Here is a 10,696-nt window from a genome sequence, read left to right on the forward strand (position 1 = left end):
TAGACTCGGTTTATAACACGTGCGTTTATTGTCACTCCCGATAGCGAAATATAGGTGGGTACAAAGGTACAATGATTATTTACGTTAAGTTAGTACTTACTACTTACTCGCTTTTAGCAGACATTGATAATTGTATGGACATACATTTATTGACTGGTGACTGACATAATGATGATGATGGTATTCTTTTCTTGACTAACGAGGTTTGTCTCTTGGAGACCACATCGTCAAATGCGCGCAAAAATAAATGATGTTCGATTTCAAATAGGTATTATTAATCTGAAAATTATAAGTTACTTAAGTGTAATATAGTTATTTAAGTGTAAACTGGTACGCCACGTAATAATACCAATTCATTCTAATGAAAAATTATTGGTAGGTAGGTATAATGAAATATTGAACCTAAAAAGTTGACAAACGACCATTATTCTTTACTTTTACCAATAAAAAACCAGGCACCAAGGTAAAACTCGTTAAGTACCAGCACTAAGTACTCAATCATCGCTGTCACTGAGAAAATTGATATCCACAGTCAAAGTAAAAATAATTATCTTGTTTTTATTTCTTTTTTACTAGGCACTAAGCCCCATCGGTCCCTTCGGAGTTGTTTTATTATTCTACTAAATCTATCACTTTTATTTTTTAAATAATTACAATACTCGCAAATGGCTACCTACCTATAATATTAGTAATTAGGTCGTTGTTATTTTGCTAAAACTTAACATGAAGTCATCCACTTTACTCCGTGAAGGGGTAGGCAGCAGTGTCGATTTCACCTCTAGCTTCACACTCCTCTTACAGGCAGAAAAAAATAATAATTTCATTACCGAAGATAAGGATTCTATAAAACTACGTTTAAAAAAACCGACTTGAAAAACCATGAACTAAAAACAAGTGTAAATATGCGAACCTCATTTTTTTACCCGACCGTGCCAGAAGGAGGGTTATTTAAGTTGGATAGTACGCCTAAAACCTTACCACTCGCTTAATACACCTAACAGTACTAGTAGCGACATCTATAATGCGACTGAGATAACACGACGACGTTCATAAACTGTCGTCGCTCCGTTTCTCACTCATTCAGAATAACGGAACGTTTCGGTGTACAATATTATTTATCTGTGCCCACTTTGCCAGCTGACATTGACAGATAACAAGTTATTGTGTTTCAACATTACACTACAAATAAATACGTGAAAGGATCGTGAATGCTATGGCGTTGAGTTATTTTAATGAAAGCGAGGCGCCCCGGGACTTCCGAGTATCTTCGACGGAGAGTGATGGCCACTACAAGAAATGTCTCCTTTGTTACACCGTGAAAAAGAACTTTTATTGTCCGGATTGCGTCAGGGCGGGCAATTTCGTACATTCGTCTATGCCTTACGCAGATAGGTACGTTCTTCCAGTTATTTACGCAGTAATATCAATAACCTCCTATAATTATCTCAGTCTGACTGTCTCTGCTTTGACTGCGAATGATATTTCCGATTTCAAAATAGATGGTCACTTGTGCCTCGCATGATATTGGAGTCACCATATGCGTCGAATTTATATGTAAACAATGCGGAAATGTTCTCCGCACTAACTGAATGGGTCGAGATAAATGTAAATTGCATTATTTACACTGAAACCACAACATGATAAGTCATTGTTATGGTGTGAGTGGTACCAGGGTGCATGTTTACAAACTTATATAACCTTGAATTGTTAGTGTTGTGGCGGTAGCTGCGACTTTATGACTCAGCTTTTCTCGAATATGAATAATTATCTGAATGAATATCAACCATTGATTTTAATGCTTTTATATGTGAACAAATTTTTTGTTACCATTATGATTCATTTCCTCATTTTGTTTTTATTGTTTGATTTAAGACAAAGCAATCTCAATTTTAGTAAATATAATGATAATCTACAGATATGCAGAGAAACAAGGAAAACTACTCCGTGTGAAAGTGAACCGTAAACATGTACTGGACCAATGTGAGAGACTGTTAGCAAATAAACTAAAAAGGGACACATTAGTGACAGAAGCCAAGCAGTCACGGGACAAACTAGAGCTGCTGAGACTGGCCATACAACAGAGACGCAGAAACATTGAAGAGAAACGCAGAGAACTGACAGAACTTAGAAACTACAATAATGAGCTGACAATAAAGTTACCGAGGTACCAGAAGCGAGTGACAAGCCTGGGCAAGCATGCAGAGGTGCAAAGAATGGAGCTGGAGAATAAAGTCAGTATGTACACGGAACAAACAGACGCACTGGCAGCTTTACGAAGATCTCGGATACGACAGCTGACAAAATATATATTTCCTGTTTATATTACATATGATACTAGGTAAGTTCCTCAATAATTATTATTTTACATAGTTAATTATATTGCCTATGTTCAGCAGTGGCATCTTGTGACTGATATGTTGATATATGATTATTATATATGATGTTTGTTAATAAATCAGCAGTGACTTTGATGTTCCATTATAAAATTTGGTGAGAACAATCAGGACAAATCATTACTAAACCACAACTGCTATTAATTAATAAGATGTGAAAATCTATTAGTGATGTATTTTCAACATATTAGAAAGGAATATACTTTGTCTTTGCCACTGTCTGTGTTAAACTAATACAACATTATCTAAGTGGGCCATTAAAGCAGGCTAGTGATAAGATAGACTGATGCTATCAGTGAATCACTAACTATAACATTCATATTACTATGTAATTACGTATTAATATAAAAATATCTTAAGATTTCAAGAATACTGAGCAGAAGATTGGGTTGGATTCCCAGATTAGACAAAGTATTATTAAAGTCTTTTTGGACTTTCGACAATTTCTCAATAAAATTATGGTTTTAGGAATTATGTTGTATGAAAATAGTATTGTTGTTCTTCAATGTCATCTTATATTGATATTAGGATATTACCTGCAGTCTTTGTAAATATGAAAACTTGTTAACCTTATCTGAGTCTTTTACAATGCTTGCAAGGTGTGAGTCTTTTACAATGCATTGTAATTTATAGCTCAATAACCTTGGAGAATAATGCATTTTGTCTTAATCAAAGCATTAATTTAAATAGAACTGTAGAAGCTACTTTACAAATGTTATAAATGAACTCATCTCTTGATTATAAAGTGAATATTATCAAAGGTATCAAAGTATAAAAAAGTGTTGTATAAGTAATTTCAGATGAAATACCTAACATTTCTTCTTTACATAATGTAACTCATTTTAGATTCCTTTCACTTAGCAAAGTTACTGTAGATTTTTTATTATATTTTCTGTTTGTTTTATTATATAATACTGGTATTGTATCATCTCGGACTAACAATACTCTCCCCCTCAGTCCTCAAATACTGAAATAGCCAGTGATACACTTGTAATTCCTCTGGTGTTGCGTATGTCAATGGGCGACACCGATTGCTTACAATAAGGTGATAATGTCGATGTTTATTTCAGCGAGAGTATAGAGGACATGGAGTTTATAGGTGAGGACACGGAGGAGGAGCCCCCGCACCGGCCGCAGCTGCACATCGTGGCGCCCTGGATACACACCGACGGGGACTTCTCGCAAGTCCAGGCCTGGCGTACGTATACACTGACATTTACAGCATTAAATCAATTTAACAGTTTACTTTCTCTGTAATAACTGAGTCTAAACGAAATTCGGTTAAACAGTACCTATAATTAATAATAAAGTCAAATGATAAGTTACGATCATGGTGGCCAGTTTGTTCAATTAGACTAGCCTACTGCACATGCGATATTAATTATAGAAAGCAGTCCGACCGATACGTCCGGAGAGCCTCAACCTGCAACCAGTCTCGAAAGAACACACACCAACATCCTTTGACTTTTACGTGACCTAACTGCGAATCTCAAGCTGCTTAGCATGAGGATTAGTTTTAGCCGGCCGTTGCTAAGCAGCGGACATGTTCCAGCTAATGATGATGACGTTGGTTGGTCCAGTCCGGCAGAACAAGGAGACGATGGGCCCGGGCGGCGCGGTGTGCGCGGGCGGCGCGGTGAGCCCGGGGGCGCGCGCCTGCGCCGCGCTGGCGCTGTGTGCGCAGCTGCTCGCGCTGCTCAGCTGGGCGCTCGACGCCAGGCTGCCGCACACCATATCGCTCAAGTTAGTCTCTGTCCTTACTTATTATAACCTAATGCTAATGCCTACCATGACACACAACATGTTTATCTGCTAAGACTTTACCTTCAGCTTTTTTACTATGTATTTCCTTTATCTCGAAATTTTAAGAATTTCGGTATTAATGAAGCTCACGGGCCTAAACCAAGTGAACTTCATGGTGGGATTCGTTTTCAACGGCATCTTCTTGCAAGAATTTCCGCACGATCCGACATGTGTTGAGACTGATTGCGGCTTTCTGCATGGTTATGTATATATTTTTGGGTAGGTCTATCAGATTGATTCCATGGTGTAAATACTTAGGGATGACTCCTGTACTGGAGAGTACCAATGGCACAATATATACTTTGTTCATTCTCCAGATTCTTAATATTTCTTCTTTCAGCTCTGTATATTTGTGTATCTTCTCAGTTATAGTTTTTTGTAAGTTGTGGGTGTTCGGAATAGCTATATCGGCAATATATACTATTCTGTTAACTTTGTCTATAAGGGTAATATCCGGTCTATTGTTGTGTACGGTTTTATCTGTTAATATAGCTCTGTCGAAGTATAACTTGTGATTGGTACTCTCCAGCACAGGTTTTGGTACATATTGGTAGTAAGGCTTGGGAGGTTCGGTTAGAAGTTGATGTTTAGTGGCAAGATGTTGGTGGATGATGTGTGCAACTTGGTTGTGTCGGTGTGTATAGTCAGTCTGAGTGAGAGTTGGGCAAGCACTTGTAATATGCTGTATCTACTATGTATTATTATTATTATTTTTTTTGATTGAACGTTGCCCCACTCTATGATTTTCTCCTGTGTTTTGAGTACATCAGAGCGTCGAACGCGCTCTCTTTTCGATTCCGACGTAAAGCAAATTCGTACCTACTAAGGGTACAGTTCGCGACTACGACTGTCCCAAAACCGATGTAAGTGTAATGAAATTACTTTCATAGAAATCGTGGTATTTGTAATATTTACTAAACACGTATTTGTGACTGTATGAATCATACTTAGTTACTATAATGTAGGACACTTCGAATAATGGATTGATAATAATTTTCCTTAAAAACGTTAATGATGTTACACTATTGTTGATATTATCTTGCAACATAACAATTCAATTATATTCCAACAATAGTGAGCCGTGTACTAGGTGAGAAATATCGGCGAGTGTGTGTAAGCCTCCATAGCTCAGGGGTTAGAGCACTGGTCTTGTAAACCAGGGGTCGAGAGTTCAAATCTCTCTGGAGGCATTGTCACTATCATTCTTTTTTATATTTTCCAAGCATTTATGTGTTTATCTTACATTTATATGCTACGTTGATTAACATTTCCGAGACAAACATTCAAAGAGAAAAATGAGCTAAATCGGTCCAGTCGTTCTTGAGTTCCAGCAAGACAAACGAACAGCAATAGATTTTTTATGTACAGACTGTTATAAAAACCCAGTGAGAACTAAAATGGACACCTATACCCAAATAAACACCAAAAAAAACAACAATAAAAAAACTTTCTGCTAAATAAAAAAAATCACATGTGATTTCTAAATGACAAAAACATTCCCAAATTTTGAGCAATACAAAATACCACACCCTTTAGCTAGCCTTTGTATAGTTAATTATCGAAATAAAATGCCTCGCTTTCGTATTATTTAATTCCAATTATGATGTATTATGCTATTTACACAACTGAAAGAGAGCCTCATTATGCAGTGTACACGCCTAATTAAAATAAAAATTCAGTTAATTTACGTTACAAAGCAGATAATAATGATTATCAAAATATCCAATCTAAAAAAATGACCGATGTCTTTCTTACCGCATAACTTTAGAAACGGATGGACCAAATTGGAAAAATCTTTGTTTATTGTATTCATTACAGTCAAACTTTTTATGAAAGGTAAAAACAAAGGGTAAAAAAATATCACTTGAATATTTGGGGAACAATACCCAACCCTAACAAAAAAAGCCGAAGCAGTAAAGTAAAACAAACTGGCAATGGCCAACAATTTATTTATTTATTTATTTATTTATTTACAAATTTACATATATAACATTACAGCTTACGCCAATGACAATGAGTCATGTGGATCGACATAACAAAACCTTTTAAAAAAAATCCTTTGGCATAATGTATAGCACAAATACGCCTCACAGCATTAGGCGACAAATATCGTGGTGCTTACACAAGCCTCCATAGCTCAGGGGTTAGAGCACTGGTCTTGTAAACCAGGGGTCGAGAGTTCAAATCTCTCTGGAGGCATTTCTAGATCAACCGTCTTTTTTACTCCCACAATATTTATTATTATTTTCCAATTATTTTTTATAGTTTTTATGCTTTGTTTAAAATAAAATTGTAACATTTTGGACTAATTATTTGAATTAGCATTTTATTAATTGAATCGTTATCAGTTTTCGTTAGTTGTTAGTGAATCGTACGACAACGGTGAGGTCATTAACTTGTACTGATTACTTCTTTATAACGATAGTTAACAACAAGAACATATTAATTTAATAAGTTGTTGAAAGGGACAAGAGTGTTGAATGTAACGAGACAGTTTAACGTCTCTCACGCAAAGAAGTGTTAGTAAGGATAAATCGCACATAAATGATCTTTTAATAGAAATTTGAAATAATTTCCTTTCTAGATCTTTATAGTTTTGATTTCTTTATTTACAGTTGTTATCTATTTGTTTTTATGTATCCAATAATACATGAACTGTAGACGCGTACAGAAACTCGAGTGTTTGTCTAGGTAGGTGGTAGGTCGGAACTACTTACATGCACTCACACTTTATTCTACGATCCTTGCAAATTTCTTTAGCGTCCATCATATTACCAAAATTTACTTACAAAAGGGGTATTTGGTTGTCAGCCAAGCTTTTGAGTAGCAGGACTTCCAGCTGATGAAAATGGCGATGAAAGTAGTGTAGTAACGTTGGGTGGTTTCTCCTTCCGCAGCGAGTACAGCAACTGGCGCGTGTCGGAGGGCGGCGTGGCGCGCGGCGCGCGGCGGCTGGGCGCGGCGGGCGCGTGGCTGGCGGCGCGCGCGGCGCTGCTCCCGCCGCACGCGCCGCACGCCGCCAGCCCGCCGCACGCGCTGGCCGCGCTGCACTCGCTCGTCGTCGCCGCCAACACCGACGACCCCATGCTGGGCAGGTACGTACACCTACAACACAACATATGCTTCTGTACAATTTAGAATTGATAAAACAAAATTCTAATAAAAGTGACGACAATATCACATACGTGAACTATCGAAGGCCTTTGATAACTTAAATCTCTGAATTTTGCGATCAAACTTAAATACTAATCCGACGTTCAATTTAATGATTCTATTTACTATTATTTTAGCTAATAAATAGAATACATTTATTTAAATGGTATAAAATTTAAAGATGACCAGTCAGAAAATGGAATGCCACAAGGTACAATATTAGGTCCATATCTCCTATAATGAATTAACTAATGTTAACTTACCTTTGGCATTGTAAACTGGTAGATATTTGAGTTAGAGTGCGATGAATAAATATATATTACAGAGTGGAGTCGTGGACGAGTAGTTGCGACGCGGCGGCGCGGTCGGTGTGGGCGGAGGCCATCGCCGCGCTCGGGGACCTCGACACCGACGATACCGAGCCGCCCGAACATCTACACTGGCCTGAGGCCATGGAGGTAACACTACTATTTCATTGTCAACAACAAATTAGCGGAGGTCTTTGTTCACTAGTAGACGTCTTGTAGCTGATACGATGATGATGCAATGATGGTGAACCGAAAAAAACTGATTACTAACATTTCTTTCTTTGTTTTACGATCGATTATTCACATAAGTTGTATAGAGTTCTTGTCAAAAATCAAGATCTATTAATTTTGGAGTAAGATTATTTATCTCGGTCATAAGTATACTTTGCTGACGGGTTATGTATTTGTGTACCCAGATGGAGGAGTTGAGCTGTAGCCCGGCGTCGCCCGCGCCGGCGCCGTCGCTCGTGACGTCAGCGGCCGCGTCTCTGGCCTCCATGTGGAGAGTGTTCACCAAGTGACCTACACAACATACTATACATCACATCTAACTAACTAACTAAGCTACCTATCTAACTACTAGTCTCAATAACGTTTGGTAATTTGGCTACTAGAGATAGGGTTTTGTAATAATGAGACTGGTTGTAAGTCGTCAAAGATATTTACAGATGAGTACAGCTGCTTGTCGAAGTAGATGCGTTACTTACACTTACTCAAGTCGCCCATGACATTGTCTTCCGGAAGCAAGCGATCGCGTTTTGACGACTCCATCAATAGATGATTGACAATAGAACTTGTTCTACTATAGCATATTAGATAATAATAACTAATTTTTATTGTGTGCCACTGAGATTCTAAAATAGTTTTTGCACTCAATTGTTCACCAGCTGTATTGAATTAGGTCACTACAGCTGTCAAATATATTTTTATGAATAGACTACAGCTCTAGAGACTTTAAATCTCCATCACCGCCCTCTAGCGGCCGATATTTTGTCGTAGATAGATAAAAAAATATAATATACCTACCAAAGCAAGTCAAATAGTATAAAGAAGTCGCACATACTTTATAATAGTTATAAAAAGCTAACAGTAGTACACAGAAACTGCTACATATGTATGTAACGTATTATAGGACTAAATTAAATGTTCATCTTACGCCCGAATACTGAAATGCTACTCAATTTTAAATTGTACTTAAATATCGTTCTATCTCTGTCATTTTACAAAGAATTAGTAGTGACAGAACTATTGTTGAGAGCGTCTTAATATTGAGTGGCGTTTGAGTATTTGACCATTAGTGAAACTATTCCGTCTAACCTACTCGTATCATAAGTAGTCAAATAGTTTTTAATACTAAGTTCCAGTCACATAAACATACAGTTACTATCTCTGTCGCACAACTGTAATCTTCCTATACTAGACAGAGAAAGGTATACAATCGTTTGTGTGTCTTGAACTCGAAGCTTAATAAGGGTGGACCTATAAATGGACCCTGTGGAACACCATACCTCTATTCATTGTCATTCATCATTAATAGCAACAGCTCAGCTCTTAACTAACAAACGAAGCGTTGTTAAAAACTAGATTTAGGTAAGCGCCATGGCATTCCGATAAACCGAAAAAAACTTTTTACAACTTGACTTTGACTACTTTTGTTAACAAATTAGTATGGTCCGCCCTTTATATGAATTAGGTAGGATGATTATAATGGCTGATATAACTAGGTGTGCACTAAAATATGGCTTTGTTATCGTACTACAGAGTGATGCAGAGCGTATACTAATTATTTATATCTGTGATCCTATCCGCCATTAATTAATATCCTAATGAGAGCAGACATAGACATTATTGTACTGAAGCAAACATTCATTTATCAAATTATAATAATTACAGATTTTGTCGCAAATGTTCAGGAGAATCATATTTAAATTATAGTAATTCATTATTCGTATAACTATCGTGTGTTTTGCAAAATAGGATAATGTTCTTGCGGCTACGGGGAAGCCCGACTGGTTTCGAGCTCATACGGAGCCCTTAGTCATGAGTGTAGCGTGTGAGGAGAAAGCCGTATGGAAATTATCTAATTTCGTAATAATAGATGTTGATGTTTAAATTAATTTTATGTAATTGGCTGCGCCCTGTGAAAAAAAGTATTATGCGGGTTGTGTCAACTTTAATTATCTCAACGAATTGTCATTTTTTATATTATTTTCTGCATTATGGACATGAATAAATACTATATAGTTTTATATAATACTGTGTTTTATTTTGTGTATAGGACGACCTATCCTATGTGTCGCAATCAGGTTCTCCTAAGGGGCTGGGGCACCCTAGCAGGGCCCTGTTTGTAATGGTCTGACCCGACGCCCGGATCGACACTTTATGGTCAAGCTCGACACTTACGACCAAATTCGAAACTTTTTGACCAGTCTCGAAAATTATCGAGCACGCTACTAACATTTCGACAACATAAAGTGAAGGTTACAAATAAAACACACAAGTAAACAAAACAAATTTAATTAATAATAAATACAATAAACTATAAATACGACTAGTAAATAATACTGTTATTACTAAAATTAATAAATGCACTAAAATGTCTTTCAAATAAAACTATTAAATGCCGATATGGCACCACTATCTCAACGCTAGCAACCCTATCACGTGACTACCACAGGTCATAGTAATTCATATTATCTGAAGTGACTTCTATGAATATTTAAATATATGTAATCATTATTTTAGCTTTAACTGAATGTGAACTATCGTGCCAGAACTTTCTATAACATGAAAATGAAGGTTTGTTGCCCCTATAGAAAATTTGCCAGTGTGAAACTTTTTAATATCACATTTTTGACAGTACAGTGACTGGACAACGCGTACTTTATTCAACATAAGCATCGTTTGGTGAGATAAAGACGACAGTTCTCACTGGAAACAATATTTTATGAAACCTATGGACTTTTTCATTGCGGGGCATGTGTATTTTTAGGAATTAAACTGTTTCAACAGCTTGAGCTAGGCTAAGGCAGCCGGTCT

The 10,696-nt window shown here is 36.9% G+C and overlaps 1 protein-coding gene and 2 non-coding genes across 3 annotated transcripts; all 3 read left to right on the forward strand.

The window, feature by feature from the left end:
• Positions 1-1,104: 1,104 nt before the first annotated feature.
• On the forward strand, positions 1,105-9,911 carry LOC118273533 (beclin 1-associated autophagy-related key regulator). Its single transcript, XM_035590551.2, has 7 exons — positions 1,105-1,392; positions 1,916-2,338; positions 3,464-3,591; positions 3,974-4,136; positions 7,094-7,291; positions 7,675-7,807; positions 8,074-9,911. The coding sequence occupies exons 1-7, from the start codon at positions 1,214-1,216 to the stop codon at positions 8,176-8,178; spliced, it is 1,329 nt and encodes a 442-aa protein (XP_035446444.2). The 5' UTR covers positions 1,105-1,213; the 3' UTR covers positions 8,179-9,911.
• Trnat-ugu (transfer RNA threonine (anticodon UGU)) lies at positions 5,314-5,386 on the forward strand. Its single transcript has one exon. It is a non-coding gene; the product is annotated as a tRNA-Thr (tRNA).
• Trnat-ugu (transfer RNA threonine (anticodon UGU)) lies at positions 6,323-6,395 on the forward strand. Its single transcript has one exon. It is a non-coding gene; the product is annotated as a tRNA-Thr (tRNA).
• Positions 9,912-10,696: the final 785 nt, after the last annotated feature.

Source organism: Spodoptera frugiperda, chromosome 1 (genome assembly GCF_023101765.2).
Source record: "Spodoptera frugiperda isolate SF20-4 chromosome 1, AGI-APGP_CSIRO_Sfru_2.0, whole genome shotgun sequence".
Lineage (NCBI taxonomy): Eukaryota > Metazoa > Arthropoda > Insecta > Lepidoptera > Noctuidae > Spodoptera > Spodoptera frugiperda.

What these genes read in the sequence shown, in the direction of transcription:
- LOC118273533 (XM_035590551.2), top strand. Translation starts at nt 1,214, where the DNA reads ATGGCGTTGAGTTATTTTAATGAAAGCGAGGCGCCCCGGGACTTCCGA. An exon ending in CTCGCAAGTCCAGGCCTGGC is followed by an intron (nt 3,592 to 3,973) that starts GTACGTATACAC and finishes TGGTTGGTCCAG; the next exon opens with TCCGGCAGAACAAGGAGACG. An exon ending in GACGACCCCATGCTGGGCAG is followed by an intron (nt 7,292 to 7,674) that starts GTACGTACACCT and finishes TATATATTACAG; the next exon opens with AGTGGAGTCGTGGACGAGTA.